General features: G+C 38.8%; 2 protein-coding genes across 3 annotated transcripts in view; both read right to left on the bottom strand.

Moving 5' to 3' along the window:
* ARSB (arylsulfatase B) overlaps positions 1-1,830 on the bottom strand; it is a 73,155-nt gene extending 71,325 nt beyond the window's left edge. Inside the window, exon 1 of the mRNA XM_087715607.1 lies at positions 1,523-1,830. Coding sequence (XP_087571733.1) covers positions 1,523-1,783 — 261 coding nt within the window. The 5' untranslated portion in view covers positions 1,784-1,830. The remainder of the gene's footprint in view (positions 1-1,522) is intronic.
* Positions 1,831-3,648: 1,818 nt separating this feature from the next.
* Positions 3,649-24,130, bottom strand: part of DMGDH (dimethylglycine dehydrogenase) — a 41,562-nt gene continuing 21,080 nt past the window's right edge. For both annotated transcript variants that reach the window (XM_087715604.1, XM_087715605.1), the window contains 9 exons: positions 23,417-23,586; positions 20,061-20,214; positions 17,964-18,129; positions 16,535-16,665; positions 15,094-15,311; positions 14,760-14,917; positions 12,678-12,737; positions 6,566-6,700; positions 3,649-5,720 (listed from right to left, as the gene is read on the bottom strand). In XM_087715604.1, coding sequence (XP_087571730.1) covers positions 5,505-5,720; positions 6,566-6,700; positions 12,678-12,737; positions 14,760-14,917; positions 15,094-15,311; positions 16,535-16,665; positions 17,964-18,129; positions 20,061-20,214; positions 23,417-23,586 — 1,408 coding nt within the window. In that variant the 3' untranslated portion in view covers positions 3,649-5,504. The remainder of the gene's footprint in view (positions 5,721-6,565; positions 6,701-12,677; positions 12,738-14,759; positions 14,918-15,093; positions 15,312-16,534; positions 16,666-17,963; positions 18,130-20,060; positions 20,215-23,416; positions 23,587-24,130) is intronic.

Genomic DNA, 24,130 nt, shown 5'->3' with positions numbered 1-24,130 from the left:
ATCCCAAATATTGCAATATTTACTTAGAAGTGAGCTTTTCTCTGCACCTTTTCCAGCTCTATAATACTCTTTCTGAACTATTATGCATAGAATGGTATATAGTGTTTCAGGATTGATCCCTTTCTCTATTATCTCTTTCTCTATTCTACAATTTCAGTTTGATTTTTAATTCATTTCTTAATAATCTCCAACACAGAACTTGCCTTTTTCATAAGGAGCTAGGCTCACCTGGTTTTTCCAACATTCTCCCAAACCATCAATCAATATATTCATAAAAATAAGAGGGTTGGCCCCATGTATTTAATTCATCACTTTCCTACTTGATCTTTCCTCTGGTAGCTCAGTGACATACACCTCACTTGCTTTAACTTCCCTCTGTAACGACAACCTTGTGAAGTAGGTTGGGCTGAGAGCAAGTAAGTAATTCTTATGGTTAACACTTGAACCTGGGTCTCTCCTACATCCCTTTACACTTGTATAATGTGAACTTATAAATTTAATTATATTTGCTTTTAACACCCCTTTCCTAATTTATAGAGATTCTCTTCTTCACATTATTTAAACCTAAAGTATCAGCAATTTGACTACTCCCCTGCTCGCCTTTAACATCAGGTAAAATAACTGGGCCTAAATAGGTTCTTGGGAAAGTCTACATTTTACATCCCTCTTTTAATAAAATGTTTAATTTGAATTTTCCACCCCATGTCATTCTGCATTATCTGGTCATGCTTTCTTTCAATTTATGAATGATATATTTTTGTCAGAAAATCATCGTACTTGATCCAGTTCTGAAAATCAAGATGGGCTTTAATGTGATCTAACGTTTCTCCAATTCAAGTTTAATCAACAGAATAACAGAACAGCAGAATAACAGAGTTGGAAGGGACCTTGGAGGTCTTCTAGTCTGACCCAGTCAGGCAGGAAACCCTATACCATTTCAGACAAGTGGTTGTCCAATCTCTTCTTAAAAACCTTCAGTGTTGGAGCACCCACAACTTCTGGAGGTAAAATGTTTCCACTGTCAGGAGATGTCAGTTCTAGGCTGCTTCTCTCTTTGATTAGTTTCCATCCATTGCTTCTTGTTTTCCCTTCAGGTACTTTGGAGAATAGGTTGACCCATTCTTCTCTGTGGCAGTTCCTTAGATATTGGAACATTGCTATCATGTCACCTGCAGCCCTACTTTTCATTAAATTAGACATATCCAATTCCTGCAACTAATCTTCCTATGTTTTAGTCTCCAGTCTCCTAATCATCTTTGTTGCTTTTCTCTGCGCTCTAATTCTTCATGGGACACGGAATAATTGATTTGGAGGTCTTCTAGTCCAATCCCCTATTCAAGCAGGAGACCCTATACTAATATATAATAGGAGTCCTTATTATAAAACAGTCTCGCCTATCTGGGTAGCTTCAAAGCACCAGTTTACCGCCTTCTGCAAGAGGAGCGCGGTGAGAAAAGAACCAGCCAATGTTGTTATACATCTCGCTTTCCTGGGGACAAGTCCATCTCCTTTTGGCGCCTACCTGGTACCTGCCGGTCAGCAGCTGACTGCGAGAGGGAGTACACAGGGGCTGTACATAGTAGCGCTCCAAGCGCACTCCGCCGGCACCCAGCGCGTCCAAGTTCGGAGTGCGGATCTGAGAGCCGTGCCAGCCCACATCGTTCCAGCCTAGATCGTCGGCCAGGATGAAGACCAGATGCGGCGACGAGCTTGGGGACCCTGCATTCAGACGACACAGTTGCAATAAGACCTGCAGCCCCAGGAACAGGAACCTCGGAACCATCACTGCTCGCCTGAGCAAGCAGGAACTGGGTCGACCGCCCGCCTCTAAGGAAGAACTATGATCGAGAGGCGGGACCACCATCAGAGTCAGCGTAGCCGCCCAATCCGGACGAAGCAGCATCGCCCAGGCCAATGAAAGGAGGCGGGACTAGAAGCCCGCTGGTTCGGTTGAAGCGCCTTTTTCTGGGTTTGGGGCGATTTCGCTAGTATCTCCATGGTGGGATGAACTTAATAGTAGGTGCAGAGTGCAACCCCGAGAACCGCCCGGCCTATTTCGTGCTCCTTAAACTGTGCCCGGTTCCCCCCCATTTAGAGAGTTCCCAGTTCAGAGAACAGGTTTGCAACAGTGCAATCTTGCTGGAAGACAACTTCTAGTATCCTTCGTCCTGAATGCTGAATGGGGCTGTGGCTGTAGTGAACAGTTGGAAGGACACACAATCCGCATCTTGGAGATAGAAAAGGGAAATTGAGCCAGCTGCGAACATACAAGTGAGCAAGAGTTGTTACATGTTTGTCAAACATGTACAAGATAACAAGTATAAACATAGAGATGAACAAAGGAAATGAGTACAAATAAATTGGGACATTAGGACAGGGACGGAAGACACTGCTGGTGCGCTTATGCACACCTCCTTTAGGACCTCTTAGGGATGAGGTCCACGGTAAACAGTTTAAGGTTGAAACTCTGGGGGGTTTGAGGATGTAACAACAGAGTCAGGTAGAGCATTCTTCGAGGCGTTGACCACTCTGTTGCTGAAGTCATATTTTCTGCAATCAAGTTTGGAACACTATTGCCTTGAGTTTGTATCTATTGTTTGCCCGAGTATTATTGAGGTTGAAGATGTAGTAGCAGACAATTTGAGCTTATCTGCTACAATTTATCTAATGTGAACTTATCTAATGCTGCACTAGAACCTAGATTAACTCCACTTGTTTTATACATACCTATACACACCTCGATACATAATATGCTTCATGGAATTAGCCATGTTATTAGAATGATTTTTACTGAAATATTTGCATAAACTTCAGGGAACTATGAACTTAGGATGGTCTGATGTAAACTTTGTGACAGAATTCTACCAAACTTTTTCTGCCTGCTCTAACATTTTTCAGTTAGTGGTCAGGAAGTGTAATAATCACTCAACACTATTTCATCCACAGGCTCTTGGTTGCTGTTTTCTTACAAAAACCTGTTGACATAAAATATGGAAATAGCAATGCCTATTGTGTTTATCAGAGAAAATAGAAATGTTAATCTAAATATATAAATGTTAACCTAAACATTAAAGAGTTGGCATTTAGGCCAATATTCACAGCTGATCTATGATCATACAGTCAATGAAATAAATCAATAAATAATTACAGTATATGTTATCTATTTGACACATTACCTTATACATTTACCTGTATATGTATATACACGTATATGTGTATATAGCAATAGCAATAGCAATAGCAGTTAGATTTATATACCGCTTCATAGGGCTTTCAGCCCTAAGCGGTTTACAGAGTCAGCATATCGCCCCCACAGTCTGGGTCCTCATTTCACCCACCTCGGAAGGATGGAAGGCTCAGTCAACCTTGAGCCGGTGAGATTTGAACTGCCGAACTGCGGCTAGCAGTCAGTTGAAGTGGCTGCAGTACTGCACTCTACCCACTGCGCCACCTCGGCTCCTATATACTTGTGTGTGTGTGTGTGTGTATACACAAACACACACCTGTAAAAGGTATTTTATTTATTGACAGCAAAACTCATGGACTCTATTATATACCTTTTGCTATGCGTTTTTTGCTATTATATCCAAACTATTAACCGAATATTGGAAGAAAACAAAATTGTTTAGTACCATAAAATAAATATAGTTGGTTATGTAATAGATTTATTTACTCAACTTTATAGACATTGGAAGGAAAATAGCAGAAAAATATGTCATGCAATGTAGATGATCTCCTACATAATATATATGCTCTTTTAAAAAAAGGGGGAAGTAAGAAGCCTTATGTGAAAAAGGCTGTTAATTTTCTAAACTACAAACGTTTTGATTCAGGGATTGGGTTACACAACTTTCTTTCCACAATAACAGAGAGATACATTTTTGAACTTTTGTGACATACATTTCTGGACGGGATCAGAGAAGAGCAATGAAGGAGGCACTAATTATTCAGGATGCATGAAGACTGCAGGAACTGCTTTCACTAAGTTACACTGTCATGTGACATCATATGATCAACCTGCTTAGTACAGAAACTCCAGTCCCTAATGCCATTTTAAACTACTTTTAGTCCTAATGAAATATTCTCAATATTCACACATAATTTTCTGCTTTACAAACTTTTGCTGAAATTTCCTCTTTTCAGATTGAATTAAATACAGCCATTAAGTTATGTGATTCATTTTAAATTACTTCAGGTGCTTCACAGAAGAACATAGAAGAAAAATGATGTTTACATTTATTTGATATGCATTTGTTACTCATTTTTTATAGTATATCCAGATGGTAGTATTCACATTTTCCCAGCATTCAAGCAACAATGTTTTGTTGTCCAGAAAAGGTCTTTTTCTTTCTATGGTAGTTCTGTTACTTTAGTGCAACACCCTTTTCTACTAATATAAAACATTCCAAGCATAAATAAAATCAATAAATCCACTTTTCTGCTACTTTGTTTCGTAAAAAATGTTTACAAGGAGTTGATCACCCTCTTAATGCTCAAGTGGCAGATGGAAGCACTCAAGGAATTCTTTCAAACTGAAATTCTTTCAACTGATGCACAAACTAGTATCTTCTGCATTGCTCATATCCCATCCCATCAAGAAATGGTATATTTTCAAAACAGGTTGAATTTTTATCTGCTTGTTATTGTGGAAAGGAAGTTGTATACAAATAGTCCTCACATTACAACCACAATTGGGATTGAAATAAATTTAGGATTGCACCCAATGTTACAACGTTTTTTGCCGTGATGGTTAAGTGAATCACCAGGTCATTCAGCAAATCATAAAATAATTATATTCTGGTTTCCAAGAGCCTAAATTGCAATCACATGACTGTGAGGACACTGTGTCAGTTGTTAAAATGAGAACTGGTCATAAATCACTTTTTTCAGCACCATCGTGACTCAGAATAGCTGCTAAACATATGGACATAACTCGAGGAGTACCTGTAACCTAACATTTTGTTCCAGCAATATAAAATCAGTAGCTTTGCAAAAACCTTGTTTTCTTTTTACTACACTGTTTTGCAAGTTGTAATTCTTCTCTCTTTCTTTTCCCCTTGATTTTTAAAGATATCAATGGAAGTAATTTCTGCCTAAAATCAGAATTACCCATCAATTATTTAGAGATAAGCTATTATATTTCTGGCAGATAATCAAATGCTTAACACAATAAATGTACAAATAATTTGGATATAGGCATGCAGATAAAATCAGTGTTCTTAGAATCAGTTTGAATGAGCCTACTAAACACTATTGAATGTTTTAAGTATGTAAACATGATTTTTTTCTCTTGAATACATTCTTATGGATGATTGTTGTTGTTGTTACATTTTTTCCCAAATGAAATGCCAATATTCACAACATATCTTTTTACTTCTGATAAGCTTTTTCATATTTTCTATCTTATGTGATTCAAGTCACATGGCAATTTCAAATATAGAAATATTTCAAATCAAGTTAATCCCATCTTAATTGTCAATCATGATAACTATGTGATCCTTTATTTATACTTTGGAACTTCCGCCTTTCTTTTGAAGCCGTGTTCTTGTTGGTTCAGTCATTACCAGTGGTTCTTGAACAACACTTGCCGAGTACTTTTTGCCTAGCAACTCAACTTCCAGCTTCTGTCCAACTTTACTGAGTTCCACAGGAACATATGCAAAAGCCAGACTTTGCTGAATACTATAGCTGTAACATCCAGATGTGGTGTTGCCAATAACCTGAAAAATTAAAATTTATCACTTATAGATTTATAGTATAAAATGCACAGTTGATGCAATTTGTGTTTCTAAATATTTAACTTCTAACATGTGTAGTAACACAATAAAATCAAATATGTAATTGTATTAGTTTAAACAGTGGCAAAATATTGGGATTATATAGATACTTAAAGGTAAGGTAAAGGTTCCCTTCACACATATGTGCTAGTCATTCCTGACTCTAGGGGGCGGTGCTCATCTCCATTTCAAAGCCAAAGAGCCATCTCTGTGGTCATGTGGCTGGCATGACTAAATGCCAAAGGCGCACGGAACGCTGTTACCTTCCTCTCTATGTTGGTTCCTATTTTTTCTACTTGTATTTTACATGCTTTCAAACTGCTAGGTTGGCAGAAGCTGGGACAAGTAATGGTTGCTCACTCCATTACGCGGCGCTAGGCATTCCAACCACAAAACTGCCAACCTTTCTGATTGACAAGCTCAGTGTCTTAGTCACTGACCAACCACGTTTATAGATGCTTAGATGATATAATTCTGTTTCATTGGGCCATCTTGGTCCAACAGGGAAAAATATTGCAGGTTAATTCCTATGCTTGACAAAAAATCTACTAGAGACTAAATATTGTTTGACTTCTGTAAATGCTTCGATCCCAACTCAAGTGGGAGGGGTCAGACTGAGGAATGCTGATTTATAGCAAGTACATGCACTGACCTTTTACTTTCTGAAAGGCACATTAACTTTTGCAACTAAATCTATTGAAAATAATAGCCATTTTAAAATTGAAGTATATACAAAGGAGATTCCAGAAAAAAAAGTTTTTCAATTATTTGAACTGAAATCTGCTTGCCTTGTTATTATACCAGACACTTTCATTTCCTTCAGGATCAACATCATCTGTTTTCAAGATGAGACACACAAGTTTTCGTTCAAGCCCCTTTTCTTTAATCTGTTTCAATGCATTCTTTCCTATGAAGTCTGTTGGCTGGGGAAAAATAATAGTAAGTGATTAGTAGATTCTGACAAGGTGCAGGTTTTTGAGAAATTAACTGGAAATTTTTAGTCGGGTTTCAGGTCTGGACATAATGTGGAAGACAGCATTGGTGGTGCTTGTTTGCAGAGCCAGGATGGTTGAGGGATGTCCAATGCCTAGAGGCTGTTGGGGTTTTGATGGAGAAGAACATGCTTAGGCTAAAGCACAGCAAAATTGAATGGCTGTTGGTGATGGGCCGCCTGGTGCTAGGAACTTTCCATCTTTGAACTAAACAGACTAAACAACATCTTATTTGAAACTGGGTCTTGAGTCTTACTAGACCAGTGATGGTGAATCTATGGCATGTGTGGCAGAGGTGGCATGAAGAGAGGTTTAGAGGTTTTTAGAGGTTTTATTTGCATTTGTAGGCCGCCCTTTTCCCTGAGGGGACTCAGGGCGGCTCACAGAAAACCAGGGAGGGGGGAATACAACATTGAGACAACAACATATAATAAAAATAGTAAACAACATGCATACATCATTCGGGCGGGGTAGCGATCCTTATCCCCAGGCCTGACGGGCGAGCCAGTTCTTCAAGGCTATGCGGAAGGCTTGGACGGTGGAGAGGGTACGAATCTCCACGGGGAGCTCGTTCCAAAGGGTCGGGGCTACTGCTGAGAAGGCCCTCCTCCTTGTAGTTGCCAGCCGACATTGGCTGGCCGATGGAATACGGAGGAGGCCTAGTCTATGAGATCTTATAGGTCGTAGGGAGGTAATCGGCAGAAGGCGGTCTCTCAAGTATCCAGATCCACTGCCATGTAGGGCTTTATGGGTGATTAATAGCACCTTGAAGCGCATCCGGAGATCGACAGGTAGCCAGCGCAGCTCGCGGAGGATAGGTGTTATGCGGGTGAATCGGGGTGCACCCGCAATCACTCGCGCGGCTGCGTTCTGCACTAACTGAAGTCGCCGGATGCTCCTCAAGGGCAGCCCCATGTAGGGCCCATGTAGAGCCCTCCCACATGACACACCCGCCATCATATCAGGTCACATCTCCGTAGCGTTTCTTTCATGTTTCTGTTTCCTTGCAAACCACAAAACAAGTTCACGAAAGAAAAAGATCTGACTTCTTGCCACATTGCCGGGGTTGGGATGTCCCACCTCCCGCCGGCCAGCTGGTGCCTCTGCTGCACATCTTTGCGTGCATGTCCACAAAATTGCATGCATACATGCATGTCCACACTTGTGCACACATCCACACATGCATGCCCACATGCCCACACATGTGTGCATGCACACACCTTTCAGTTTGGTCATGCATGCGCATACAGTTTGGGCACTTAGTATCTAAAAGGTTTGCTATCACTGTCCTACACACTCAGCTCCTTTTTAAGAAGCAGGTAGCAAGCTGTGGGTCAGAAGGCCATAAAGAGGAATCAATAGTTCTATCACACATAAGCCTGTCTACAGTTGGAAGCCTGATTGCTAAGTGAAACTTGGATGCTTCTGAATAGTTACTGGAACACAGAGGAATTGGAAGGCTTCCCAGAAGCATTTAATTAGTTTCTTATCCATTATACTTTTGATGGAATAGTGAGTTCAACAGGAATAATTTTATCAAGAAATGGCACTTTCACTAGTTACTGGAATAGAATGGAGATGGATGTCTCTGCTCCTGCCTCTAGAATTGCAATTTGCATTTCAAACAAGGGCCTGTGCCAGATTGAAGCAATTATAAATTCAACATAGTAAAGAAAACCTTGTAGCAGTTCCACAGACTAAGCAACACATTCATACGAGCAGCTTTTCAATCAGTCTTTTTTTTCAATTGAAAAAAAATATATGTTGTACCTCCTCAGCAAGGGAATAAAAAGGGAGGAAGAAAACCTGTCTATGACTCCTTTTCCTTTCCATAGAAACAATAGCAATAGCAGTTAGACTTATATACCACTTCATAGGGCTTTCAGCCCTCTCTAAGCGGTTTACAGAGTCAGCATATCACCCCCACAGTCTGGGTCCTCATTTCACCCACCTCGGAAGGATGGAAGGCTCAGTCAACCTTGAGCCGGTGAGATTAGAACCGCTGAACTGCAGATAACAGTCAGCTGAAGTGGCCTGCAGTACTGCACCCTAACCACTGCACCACCTTGGCTCATAATACTGCAATTCATTCATTATCCCTCCCTCCCATTTATTTTAGCTTTTATCTGTATCAGTCAGAAGTGAGGGCTATGCTACGAAAAATCATGACCATGCAATTTGCAGATAAAGAGAACAGTGACAATAGCATCACATGTCATCCAAGAATCAGCTAATTTGTATATAAATACTCCAGGCCAGAAAAGAGAAAAGAAACATTTTTTAAGTGAGAGCAAACCACGAGAAATGAAAACAATAAAATCTAGTGTTCCAATATCTCAGGGGCTGCCACAAAGAAGAGGGACTCAAGCTATTCTCCAAAGCACCTGAGGACAGGACAAGAAGCAATGGGTGGAAACTAATCAAGGACAGAAGCAACCTACAGTAGGACTAAGGAGAAATTTCCTGATAGAACAATTAATCAGTGGAACAACTTGCCTCTAGAAATTGTGAATGCAATTGTGAAGTTTTTAAGAAAATGTTGGTTAACCATTTGTCTAAAGTGGTGTAAGGGTTTCCTGCCTAGGCAGGGGGTTGGACTAGAAGACCTCTAAGGTCCCTTCCAACTCTGCTATTCTATTCTATTCTATTCTATTCTATGCTTAAATATCTGGTCAACAATGAATTCTGCAGTAAGCATGGCCAATTTCTACAGTTCACTTTAATAAAATGGTGGCTAAGAAGATAATGAGAGATGCCTAGAAATGCTGTTGAAGGATAATGAAGAGTGAACACAACTGAATATGAGTTAAGAGCCTTTGGGGCGGATTACCTTGTGGCAATAAGGGCAGCAAAAGTAGTTATTACTCTGTCCTTATTGTACCACCAAGTACCAACTGGTGGCCCTGTTTAGAATAACGAGAATAATCCTTCCTTGATTAGAAGGTGCAACAGAAATACCTGCAGGGCTGCAGGGAGGACTTTTCTAGATATCTATTGAATTAGATTCATTTTGAGTTGGACATTGGCTGTACAGTCTTTTGGCTTTGGCCAAGGCAAAGTCTTGCCCAGTTAATCAGAAAAAAGCCTTGCCCAGTTAATCAGAAAAAGTTTGAACTCTTCCCCTGTGAGAATTAATGTACAATGTGTGAGTTACTTTGGTCATCCTTGCTATATTCCATAAGCAGTAATTCCATATATTGTCTCTACAAATTATAATTAAACACTGCCTATAAAACACATTCAAATACAACTAATCTCCCCAGTGCTTATCTTCAACATTATTCTTCTGATACTCATAAATCTATAATTTATAAATGGAACAAATAGTTTGCATGAAGGCTAATATAGAAATCATAATTAGAGCTTTGAGTGTGATCTGGCAGCAAGTGTGAATCGTTTAGCTGTCCCTTCTACATTAATTGCATGGAAGACACTTCACTACTCGGAATATATATAAAGGAGACAGCTAAAGTTATCTGCCCTGATGAACAGTTGTTTTTTAAAAAGCAAATATTTTATAACAAATATATGCACAAAAAACATTCACTTCTATGTTTCAGGAGAACTATTAAAATTTGGTAATATTATGAAGTATGGGGGAAAGGTATGCTGTAATTGAAGATTTGAATTTCGCTGACAAATGATATTGTACATTTCTTTTATATGAATGTGATATTCTATTATAGGGGTGTCAAATTCAAGGCCTGGGGGCCAGACTCGGCCAGCAAGGGGGCTTATATCTGACCCGTGGGGCTGCCCTGGAAACAGTGAAGGACCGGTCTGCGGTGCCTCTGCCAGCTGAAAACAGAGCTCGCAAGGGCCGCGTGTGGCCCTCCTCGAGCTCCAGTTTTGCTGGCAGAGGGTTGCAGGAGGTTGCTGCAGCTGAAAATGAAGCTTGGGAGCCCATTTTCATTGGCAGAGCCCTTGGGCCGCCACAAGTACCTGACCAACACTAGTGACTTGTTGGCCACCCTAGAAACACCCACCCCGGCCCCCTGAGGTCAAACACAACCCTGATGTAGCCCTCAATTAAATTGAGTTTGACCCCCCCTGCTCTATTAGGTTCATTTTACTAGTTGAATTATTTGTATAGTTGGCAAAAATGGAGTAAATAAACAATGAAGAAGTTCACTCTTAAAATTAAATTTTAAAGGTTAAGTCAATATCCTGGTAATGAGCCTTACTGTTGTGCGTATTCTATTATCTGTTCTAAAAAGTCTTTTGGGTGGTTAATTGTAAATACATCATCTGCAAATCATTTTAATTTATGTTCTTGATTTCATAATTTAATTCCTGAAAATTTATTTACTGGTATTTTCTTTGCTAATTGTAACAGTAATAAAAAATAAAGAAGGCAAGAGGAGACCGGTCTTGTTTCTTTTGTTATAGTATATTTTTGTGATAAAATACTTTGTGTTGCATTCTCAAAGATAATTCCCAAAGATCACAAGGACTAATCCAGCCTCAGGAGCTGTAGAAATTACAAAAATTTAAGTACCCAAAATAGTGTAGAATATGGACAGTAACTCCCAGATAATAAGATTATTTTATCTGGTGAGGAAAACAAAAGGAGGCAATTAAGGACAATAAAAAAACTCTCTATTTTTACTATGTAGAAAGCTGTCAAAAGATATGTGCAATCTTTTAATAGCATGATTTATTTGCTAAATCACTTGTGAATGCTGGAATAGAGCCAAATTATACACACAAAACTACTCAGATGCATATGAGAGCACAGCATCTGCTGCAATCTGCTTTAAACACCACCTTAAAATACACAGGAGACCATACTTGTGCAGTACTTTCAAATTAATTATTCTTCATTGGCTGTTCTTGATTAATTGCAAGACAGCCTTCTGAAGTATATTCCTTTCATAGTTAAACAAAGATATGACATTTTGCCCCTAAAGGCAACCAATATTTCACTGATTCATGTTCCAAATACTTATGCCAAATGTACTTTCCTAAAAATACAGTCAAGAAAATATTTTGAAATGGTTTCTCCTTTTTACAAGAAAATATTTAACGAACTGAATAAGGTCACAACCATATTGTTAGCTGATTCCGTACTGATTACAAAATTGCCTTTGCTAAGCAATATGGCTGTGTAGTGTAACATCACATGACCAGGCCACTTAGCGATCCAGCTCCAGCAGTCCCAGCTGTTGTTAAATGAGGACTGTGTAATTGCAATCACATGACTACAGCTCTGCCATTTTGTAATTGTGAGATGGTGCTAATCATATGATCATGGACTGTTTTAATAGTGCCAAGGTAAGTTTACACAGACATACAAAAGGAGAGATGGTTTAAAAATGAGAAGTGCTAGGAAGAAATTTCTCATTCTCTAAAAAGATTATCCCAGCTTTTCTGGTAAAACTGTAAATTTCTAATTTGAACGTAACAGAAAATCTGGTATTGTAAGTTTTAAATGCATCTTACATGGCAAGTTCCAGTTTAATAGTACTCATTAACTAAAATGTTTGCAAATTGTAAAAAAATTCCAACAACCTACATTTCCTGATTTCATCATATTAATAGCTTGATAATTATGCATAAATAATTATTATTATGCATATATAATTTACAGTAAAACTGAGGTGTGTGCAACTAATTTTATTTCAGCTAAGTTAGAACTTTATGAAGGAACTGCTCTGATTCCCAAATTACTTGGAAAGTGCCAAAAAAATGAAATTAATTAGTAGATCACATTATAGTTTGAATTATGTACCTAAATTGCAGCATGGACTGGGGAATGAGATGGAAGGAAGGAACACTGCTAGGTACACCAAGGTACATTACTGCTGAAGTGTATAATTATCTGGTGTTTTACAGATTCAAATATAACAGCTATTTGCAAACAAAGGAAGAAAATGATAAAGTGTAGTAGAAAAATAAATAAACCCACCTTATTTAATTTGATAAAATATTGCAGTCCAGCTTCCAGTGGATTTGTGTCGCAATTCATCTGTTGAAAAAAAAAGGTGCAGTAAAAAACCACTAGGTGGCATATATTTTTCTCATTTCTTTTGATGTCCAACAAATGATATATTTTACATTAATTATATAAATTATATAATTATATAAATACTGATTTTTATTAAATTAACAGAGGTCTTAATAAAATTTATATACTAATCTTATACTATTCCCATTAAAAATAAAATTGTATGCTTCACCATCTATTGCAAAATCTGCAGTGCTTAAATGACAAAGGATCATGATTATAAAGGGACATTTTTTAAGCAAGACAAACCAGGAAACCTATTAAGGTTACCTTTGCACAATCAGAGCAGTGAAAGTTATTTCTATGTGAAAAGCCGCTCCTTCTAGGACTGTGAAAAGGAACATTTCTGTAGGTCAAGCTAGGGATGCTAGGGATGCTAGGGATTAAACCTAAATATTTTACACGTATGTGGCTATGGAATTAGACAAATATATGTTACCAATTCTGTCTGGATTTCTGATGTTCTAAGTTACATCTTGTCTCTCTAGACATTGGAGAATTACTATTCAGGGGCTGATTATTCACTAGAAGGTTCACAGCCACTAATTAGCTAGATTGATTATTTTATTTTAGACTAGAATAAAGTACGGTAATATAAAATAGAAATTCCTTGTGCAGTTCATAGAAATCAACACGCACACACACACACACACACACACACAAGGAAGAAACACACACTTGCATTTATATATCATCATTATTCTAGCCATTGTCTATCCACTGCAGGATGAAGCATCTTCCATGTTTACAACCAATATGGTCCTGAGCTTTCTTTTGCCAATTGGGTCTGCAACACTTGCTGATATCTTCAATCCATCTTGTTTTAGGTCTCTTTCGTGGACACTTTTTGTCAAATGAGATCCATTCTACGACTGCCTTGGTCCACCTGCCATCAGTTCTTCTTGCTATGTAACCAACCCATTTCCATTTCAATTCTTTTACTCTCTTGATGATATCATATACTTTCTTTGTACTCTAATCCATGTGCAGGTCTTTCTATCTTGTTTTCTAATGCTGAGCATATATCTTTTCATAGTTCTTTGCACCACTCTTAGCTTTTGTATTGATTGTGAGGTTAGGGTCCATATTTTACTGGCACATGTTAGAGCAGGTAGAACATACTGATCAGTCATAAGGAGACGTTGTCCGTGAAAATTATGCTTAGTTTGCCGAATGCCTGCCAATCACCTTTTAACATGCCGTTCTATTTCCTTTATTGTATCACCTTCCACTGAGATCCATTGGCCAAAGTATACGAAGTGGTCTACTACATTTAATTCTTGTCCAGATACATTTTTTTCTTTCTTTGGTGAATTCGTTAAACATAACCTGGCTTTTTTTCAGGTTTCTTTTTAAGCCAAATAGTTCTCTTGCTTTGTGCAGCTCTTGTATGTATCTTTGTAACTCTTCTGGGTCTTGTGAGAAGAGAACAACATAAGCACCATTGATTTTTATTCCCTCTTTTGCCAAGTTGTCTGGTTATGTGAACCACGTGGCATCTGGCCGGGAGCAGTTGCGAGTGGCCGCAGAAGTCGGACAGCAGCGGTGGCATGCGCATGCATGTGCAGCGCGCGTGCCCGAGATGTGAAGTTCCCAAGAGCTGACCTAATTAATTTACAAGCCTCGAGACAAAGTTCAAACAAAAAACATTCATTTATTAGGATCTACATCTTGGCTTGATCTTCTGTGGAGCCTAAACTGGCTTTCGCTTAATTGCGTTTGAACTTTACTCCTCCATCTCCTCCCTTCTGTCATACGCCATACATCATATTCACGAACTAGGTTATAGAAATATGAGATCCAACTCTGGCCGAAGGTATGCATGGAATCCTCCCTCGAATGCCAACTTGATAATAGTCATGGCAACGCTTTAGAAGTTGACACGAAATGCATGCCCGGCCCCATCACAGCGTACTGGTTGCGACGGGATCCGGAACCCACCATGACACACACATACATATATCAAAAGACATGGTTTCCGACCTCTGCTCCCCAGGCACGAAAAGCTTTTTCTAGACGTAAAGTATTCATTGCATATGTTCCAAAGTTGTCAATTCCTTCTTCACATCCAGCATCCATGATTGTAGAATATAGAGCTGCAGTATCTTCTCGTTTGTGGTACAATTCCCATCCTAGTTCACCTATAATAAATCAAGACTAATATAAATTTTTAACTAGGATTAAATTGTAGCCATCAAAACTTTAAGCTGAAAAGAAATGTGGAATTATCTTTTGTTATAGCTAGGTTATTTGATATTTACATTTTTAGTAAAGTCAACTATTCTATTTATGGGCCAAATAATTTCCTTTCACATACCTGTATAAGAAATTCTAATTGCAGTAACATGAATGTTACCAATGCTTAAATGCTTGGATTGTAGAAAACTAAATGCAGCATCACTAAGATCTTCAGAAGTTAATTTCTGGAGAACTTTCCGTGCATATGGACCTGCTACACCCAGTACTCCAATTTCATCTGTAATGTTTTTGATGTCAATATTGTACTGTCCTCTAAGTGCCTCTTCTTCAATCCATCTGTGTATAAAATAGAATTGTTAGATCAGAACAAAATAATATTTAAAATATTATAGGACTAGAAATTATATAGAAAGTAAGAGTAATATTGACAGACACCCAAGAAAATTATCAAAGAGTCAGTAGAGTCAATGGTGCTAAACAGTTAGGAAATAATGTAGTCTCCTCCTTCTGTGTTACATGTTTTTGTTTTTTACTACCCTGTTTCCCTGAAAATAATACCTGCCCGAATAATAAGCTTAATCGGGCTTTTGAGCGCATGCACTAAAATAAGCCCTCCCCCGAAAATAAGTCCTCCCCGAAAATATTGCAACACAGCAGCAGCAGCCATGAGGTGACCACGCTCGCCATCTCCTGCACCTCAAAAATAATAAGACCTCCCCAAAAATAAGAGCAAGTGCTTATTTTAGGGTTCAAAAGAAAATAAGACCCTGTCTTGTTTTCGGGAAAACACAGGTAGTAGGTTTTTTTTAATTTTTGTGCTAACTGGCAGCCAGACTGGAAGATTCCAATTGTGAGAATTCATAGGATAGGACAGAATTTGTATCTGCTTCTGAGGCAGAAACAGCTTGGAAATGCAATTCCTGGCTAACTGCAGAGATACATAACATGTTAGCCCAGCCTTGTTGTCTCTTCTACTATAGCTAGTCAGTAGATCAAGGAGTATAATGATTGTGAATCTAAGGCATGGTACAATTCCAGCAATTACTTAAAAAAGAGACTTCTTGGATAAGATTAGCATAACCATTACTTTATATGCCATAAGGAAGGAAAGGTTGAAGAAACATGCAAAAATATGCCCATAAGGTGTTTTTTTTAAAAAAACCTCTACTTAACTGAGGCTATTACATAATTTTCCCTTGCTAATATTTCATCAAAAGACAGCTCATTAAAATTACTTCTTATTGTATTGTACTGTACTGATTCAACATATTTACACAAATATGCCACAAACAAGTGCCATATTCCTGTATCCACACACATTTCTCTCACATTAGTGAACATGACTTCTGCAGTTTATGAAACCTTATGAACAAATTCCTTTCAAGATTTTACACTATATACAATACACATATATACTCAACCAGTCATGAATTTATCTCTGATAAAAACTGCTATTTCAAGTTTTTATAGCCTTTTTTATTATTCTGAACTGCAGTTTATCCTACATTCCTCAGACCACAGGTTACTTTAAAACTTCAGTATTTAACATTTACACTGACCTTAAGTCATGAAGCTCTGATCCAGAACCAGTAATTAATAAAAATTCCCCTGGATTCAGATGAGAGACTGTGAGTTCAGCATAGACTTTGCCTTTGAAGGTTAACATATGACTTATATTTGTGAAACCCATCTGTGTAGAAATAAAGTCAAAACTGTAAGCTAAAATCATCAATTATACAGTAGCTTATAATAATGCAAATTAACTTTTTATAGCATAGCACACAAATATTACTGAATTAAGTAGACTTCTTCCTCTGCTGGCTTTCGATGTTCTTCTCTTTTTTCCCCTCCTAATAGAAACATTTTGTACCCAGAATCAATTGGAAAACATTTATTCCAGGCAAATCTTTAAACACTTCCTCTGACCTGGCACTTTTTGGCAACTTATCATGTTTTCTTTTTGAGAAATGGCAATTACAATACTTTTGTGTTTTCGGTTTGAGTGTCTTATGGTTTTAATTATTATGTTTCTAAGCTTCCCAGAGTCACATTTTGTGAGGTTATGTGAATAAATACATAGATAAGTAGGTAAGCAGTTTGCTTTACTCTTCTTCCTGGCATATCCTCACAACTAACAGGATTAGGTCTACACCAGTCTCTTTAAGTTGGAATGGATTAAATAGCTAGATATTGGAAGCATTATTTACATCAGGGGTGTCAAACTCAAGGCCTTGGGACCGCATCTGGCCCATGGGTTGCTTAGATCTGGCCTGCAGGGCTGCCCTGGAAACAGCAAAGGACCAGGCCATGGTCCCTCTGCCAGCAAAAATGGAGCTTGGGAGGAGCACATGTGGCCCTCCTGAGCTCCGCTTTCCCTGGCAGAGTGTTGCAGGAGACCACTGCAACTGGAAATGGAGCTCGGAAGCCCGTTTTCGCTGGCAGAGTGCTCGGGCCACCAAAGGCTGATGCTGGCCATGCATCATATGCATTGATTATCTCTTTAATACAAATATCATCCATGCAATCACTACTCCATTCCATAGTAAACACACTATATGCAAGATATATTTGCTCTTCTCCACCATAATGTGGAAATGAGATGAGTCCAGAAATAGCCAAAGGCATCTAAATAATGGGGAGATTGTGACCCTGTTATTTTACCACCCTGGAACCTGCAGAAAGTATTATTACATTATTGGCTTTTTGAAATTGCAAGGGGAAGTCAATTCTAAATCACCTTGTATCCAACTGTGCACCCTCGTATTTAAACAAAGGAAGCTAGTGGCAATTAGGAAATGTGGAAAATGTCAATACAGTGAGGAAGGCAATGTGACATGAGGTAAAGTGACTTTCATGGTCCCTGTAGCTCCAGATGGATGGTGGTATACTTAACTAGTTGGGACTATTGATTCAACACCTCTGAGTACAAAAGTGATCAATGAAATGAATTAACAGTGGATTATGTCTTATTATTATTACATTATTTACCTTTGGGACCACATTTGCAAACAGACGATCCAAAAGTTTAACTGAATCACTGCCTTTGATGCTAAACTTGCCAAAAGGAGTAAGGTCAATCACACCCACTTTTTCCATCACTTGTTGATATTCCCGACCTACAGGTTCAAACCAATTTGTGCGTCGAAAACTAGGTCTGGAAAAACAATATTTCAATGACTCAAAAAATCTAGCATGATTATTTGTAAATTAGCATAAAGCAACGTGCAAAAACATCATTTTGGCATTATTTTTCTTTAAAAATAAATGTCATGTATCTTGATTAATGTATTAACTACTTTTCAAAATGCTGACATAGCTAGTAATGCATTGCAGTGGATAATAGAGATCAAATAAAATATATTTTAAACTGAAGGTAAAATACTTGATTTGTTTCAAACAAAAGACAGCATATAATGCAGGAATAATATGTTCTTAAGTGCATTTTTCATATTTTAAACAGAAACAAAGAATTCATATATACATATGCCAGATATGCAGTGAAAATTGATGGCTCACTTATTCTTAGTCCTATTTCTAAAGAGTACAATAAAAAATGAGAAGGAAAACCATTTAGACTATTCTGAACATTTTAGAAGATGATACAAACATAACTAATTTATAAACATACTAGTTATTGAATATAAAATACAATAAACCTTAGTTTAATAAATGAATAAGACAGGAGTGTCCATTAAACCATTAAATATGGGATTTTATGCATACATATTTTACTCATTTTATTCATATACAAATATGGAATGGGGTTGTGTTATTTTATGTTATGTCAGTAAATGTTATAGGACCAGATTTTGTCTACTACATCTGAAGTAGGCACTGCATTTTGTCTACTATTACTACTACTATCTCTTATACCAAGGTCCACAAAAAAATCTAATGTTTACTTTACGTACAAAAAACTACCGTATTTTTCGGACTATAGGACGCACCGGAGTATAAGATCCACCAAGGTTTTGAAGAGGCAAATTTTAAAAAAAGTAGGTAGGTAGATAGAGGGATAGAGAGGGAGAGAAAGAGAGAGAAATATAATAGGTAGGTAAGGAGAGAGAGAGAGTAGGTAGGTAGTAGGTAGGTAGGTAGGTAGATAAAGAGAGAGAGAGAGAGAGAAATACAGTAGGTAGGTAGACAGAGAGGATAGCTAGGTAGGTAGAGGGATAGAGAGAGAAATAGAAAGAGATAGAGAAATACAATAGATAGGTAGGGGGAGAGAGAGTAGGTAGGTTGGTAGGTAGAGGGATAGAGAGAGAGAAATAGAGAGAAATACAATAGATAGGTAGGTAGGGAGAGAGAGAGAGAGAGAGAAAGAGAGAGAGAAGGTAGGTAGATAGATAGAGGGGGGGGAGAGAAAAATACAGTAGATAGATATGAAGAGAGAGTAGGGAGGGAGGGAGGGAGAGAGAGTAGGTAGGTATGTAGATGTTTCCAGGTGTTATTTAGCTATGTGCTGGAGAAAGAAATTGCTGACAATTTGCAGCACCTAAGACTTTGTTTCTACTGGCACAGCACTTGATCAATGTAATTCTCATCAATCAGTTAAAGAGCTTTCCAAAAGGTGGGGGGGGGAGTTTTTGCACTCTGCAAACCTGCCAAAAATGGCCCATTTTTCATGAAAACGGGTCCATTTTTTTAGGGCATGAATAGCCTTGGGGGGGCTTGCAGAGTGCTCTGGGGGGGGGGCAAAAATGAGCAAAAAAGGCCCGTTTTTTATTTTAAAAAATGCATGCATAGCCTTATGGAGGCTTATAGAGTACTGCTGGGGGCTGGAGGGGTCAAAAAACGGGCCAGTTTTTGCTCATTTCTGCCCTCCCCAGCCCCCAGGAGCTCTCTGAAAGCCTTCATAAGGGTATGCATGGCCATTTTGGTGAAGGGGCGGGGCTTCGGGAAGCAAACAAACCTGTATTTGATGTATAAGACACTCCCAGATTTTCAGCCTCTTTTTTGAGGAAAAAAGGTGCGTTTTATACTCCGAAAAATACAGTACCTGGCCAAATGGACAACGCAGTACAATATGTTTATATTAAATTCTTAAAGATAAATTAGGAGCACAAATATGTAACTTTCATTTACTTGTATCCAATGTCATCCCCATGTTTGTAAAACCAATGAGGTTGTTCCCAGCCTGCATGGAATCCCATGGAGCATTCAGACTTAAGGTTTTCATAAATCCCACTGATTCTTTCTGTAGGTCTCCCAGCAAATCTTTCTTCTTTAGGAAATCCAACTAGAAAATAACACATTAAATCAAACAACATGAAAAGCAATAAATTGAATCATATATACCACGGGTGTCAAACTCAATTTCATTGAGGGGCGCATCAGGGTTGTGTTTGACCTTGGGGGGGCCAGGGTGAGCATGGCCAGGGTGGGTGTGGCCAGCATGACATCACTTGTGTCAGGGAGTGCCTGTGGTGGCCCAAGTGCTCTGCCAGTGAAAACGGGCTCCTGAGCTCCGTTTCAGTTGCAACAGCCTCCTACAACTCTCTGTCAGCAGAAACAGAGCCAGGGGTGGTGGGGGTGGAGTGTGGCCCTTGTAAGCTCCATTTTTTGATGGGACATCCTCCTGCAACCCTCTGCCAGCAAAAAAGGAGCTTGGAAGGGCCGCCTGCGGCCCTCCCCAGCTCTGTTTTCACTGGCAGAGGTACAATAGGCTGGTCCTTTGCTGTTTCCAGTGCAGATTCAGGGACCAGATCTAAGCACCGTGAGAGCCGGATCCAGGTCCCTGGGCCTTGAGCTTGACACCCCTGACATATACTGTACAAGCAAAAGTTTTGCTTCCAAAACTTCATCAGAAGACCACACGCAATTTGGACAAGGCCATGTATGATTTAGCCAATTGATTTAGTACGGCTCCAGGGAGACGACCAAGCTGCTTCATAAAGGGCCACACTGGGCACGCCTCAGCAGCAGGAAAAAATGGCAAAGGACAACTGGGGTTGGCAGGGCAGCAGACTGGTAGAGCTGGCAGGATCAAAGAGCCGAGGTGGTGCAGTGGTTAGGGTGCAGTACTGCAGGCCACTTCAGCTGACTGTTATCTGCAGTTCAGCGGTTCTAATCTCACCGGCTCAAGGTTGACTCAGCCTTCCATCCTTCCGAGGTGGGTGAAATGAGGACCCAGACTGTGGGGGCGATATGCTGACTCTGTAAACTGCTTAGAGAGGGCTGAAAGCCCTACGAAGCGGTATATAAGTCTAACTGCTATTGCTATTGCTATCGCTAACAGAATGCCAGATGGCTGAAGGGCAGAGATGGGAGGGGAAATCAGCAGGGGACGACGACAAGGAGGCAGTTGCTTACCTAGCAAGGTTTTTATTTATTTTTTATTTATTTAGTTTGTCACTCATGTACAAGACAACAGGAATAAGAATAAACATGAATAAGAACACATAAAATGGGGACAAATAAATGGGGAAAGTAGGACAGGGGCGTTAGGCACGCTAGTGCACTTATGCACACCCCTACTGACCTCTTAGGAATGGGGTGAAATCAACAGAAGTCAATAGTTTAAGGTTAAAGTTATGGGGGGTTGAGGATGTAACAAGAGAGTCAGGTAGTGCATTCCAGGTCTTGACTACTCTGTCGCTGAAGACGTATTTTCTGCAATCAAGTTTGGTGTGGTTTACCTTGAGTTTGTATCTATTGTGTGCTTGTGTGTTATTGTGGTTGAAGCTGAAGTAGTCATTGACAGGTAGTATGTTGTAGCAGATAATTTTATGTATTATGCTTAGGTCAGACTATAGGCGGCGTAGTTCTAGGTTCTCCAAGCCGAAAATTTCAAGCCTGGTGGCATAAGATATTCTGTTGCGAGAAGAGAAGTGGAGTATTCTTCTCGTGAAATATTTCTGGACTCGCTCAATTGTGTTAATGTCCGATATACAGACATCAACGTATATTAGCGGATTCCACTAGAGGGACCAAGCCAGGAGTGGCTTTGATCAGACTGGGTCCTTGGCTAACAACTAGTGGGGTTCAGTTAATAACGGCAACCAGGACTTTAAGGATTGCTGTTGCTACACAATGTGACATGACACTTTACAACTGCATCATCACTTAGAAACAAAAATTCCGACCCCAATTGTCATTGTAACTCAAGGACTACCTGCAGCTGAAACCAAAACCATTAAAAGTATTGACAACTCCATCTCTTTCTATTTTCATTTACCACATTCATATAATAATTAATACATTATCTTTTGTTTTTAACTTCTCACCTCTTTCTTTTTGGGGCGACTTTCCTCAGTTTTTTTTCCTTTCTGTGGATTTATTCTCTTCATATATTTGATCTGTAGTTCGGTTCTCTCTCAATCTTTCTACATGACCAAACTATCTCAAGTTAGCTGTTTGTACTGATTACTCATTTTTGTATTTAGTTTGCATTATTTTACCATCCATTCATTCGCCCCATCTCTTCTTGTTGTATGACAAACACTTCTTAAGTATTTCCTAAGTCAGTGTTTCTCAACCTTGGCAACTTGAAGATGTCCGGACTTCAACTCCCAGAATTCCCCAGCCAGCGGATGCTGGCTGGGGAATTCTGGGAGTTGAAGTCCGGACATCTTCAAGTTGCCAAGGTTGAGAAACACTGTCCTAAGTGTTTCTTAAGCACTCTGATTGCATGTCACAAGTGATCAGAAGTGTGCTCTATGAACAATTCACACTTATTTTACAGCAATTATAGCAAACATTTTTAAATTTTTAAAGATTTTTATCCTACCCTTTTTCCCATATACAACTCAAGGTGGCAAAGGTACTAATACTCCTTCCTCCTATTTTCTCCACAACAACCCTGTGAGGTAGGCTGGATTGAGGGAGAGTGATCAGCCCAAAGTCACCCGTCTCATTTTTCATAATTGGGGTGGCATTAGAACTCATCGTCTCCTGCTTCCTAGACCAACACCTAACCATTACAGACAAACATTGGTTCCTTACAGCACCAGCATAACCACCTGCTATACTACGTACATCTTAAGATTTCTTCATCCATTTTCCTACTACATACTCTATTTTTATTATTTATTATTTATTTTATCATTTATTATAATTTACAGATATTCACTCCATTTCTTTTAATTTCAAAATCCATACACCTTGCACAATTGATCTAACACACTTATTCTCATTCATGCTTTACTTCTATCATATGCTGCTCTTATCACCCAATTTTCAACATCACTGCATAATTCAAGTTCGTAACCATTTTCATAGGCTTTCTCTACATAAACAAAGTACACTAAACACTGGATATAAATAAGAAAATAGTATATATAATGTTGCCTATGTATAGTATTAGAGAATTCCAAAACCACATGGCAATACATAACTGATTCCTATTCCTATTAGTCCATATAATTATAAAAAAGTCAGTAAAAGAATGTTTGAGTGTCAATATTATTCATAACATGGGAAATTATACGCAAATGTCTTACCAATATTATTGAAACCATACGATTCTCTTGCTTTTGCTTCTGTGTATTTTGTAGTTGTCCACTTTCCATACCTATTTGGATCTACTTCAATCAGATCAAAAGGAGGCTCTCCACTGAGTATCCAGTCACTAAGATACTTTCCTATACCACCAGCATGAATGATTCCATACCTGGTAGGGAAGAGGAAAGAGGAAAAGTACTTAATTTACTACAGTAATATATTCCATCAAACATTTTAACAAAGGCTATGTAAACTCACATTCTACTTGTTTAACAGGAATTCTGGGTTGTTGTTTTTGTTGTTTTACTCCCTGATACTTGGTTAATGCAAGGCATAGCAAGGGAGAGGAAGTCAGCTCCAGTAGAAGAATTAGATCTGAAAATCTGTCTATAATTCCCAAATACAGCATTGATTCAAATCTACTTGACACAGGATGAAATCTCCTACAAAGAAGTCAAACTTCCGCATAGGAAACAGCGTTAGTTTAGTTTTAGTCTGTGTTACAAAATTAAGTATCTATGATACCATGTGCTCATGTCATAGGAAGCTGCAGTTAACTGCATTTTCCCACAGTATATGCACATGATAAATAGACACTTTCATATATAACATGCTGATACCTGCAGCTTCCTCCAAAGAAATGGCCTCTGTGTAGGAAATACATCTGGCATGGAGCAATCTTCACAGGACAGTCCCTTCTCATTTACTATCTC

Source organism: Thamnophis sirtalis, unplaced genomic scaffold (genome assembly GCF_051295495.1).
Source record: "Thamnophis sirtalis isolate CommonGarterSnake01/CBP01778 unplaced genomic scaffold, rThaSir2_p1.2 scaffold_5, whole genome shotgun sequence".
NCBI lineage: Eukaryota > Metazoa > Chordata > Lepidosauria > Squamata > Natricidae > Thamnophis > Thamnophis sirtalis.
This window is presented reverse-complemented; position numbering and strand designations above follow the sequence as displayed.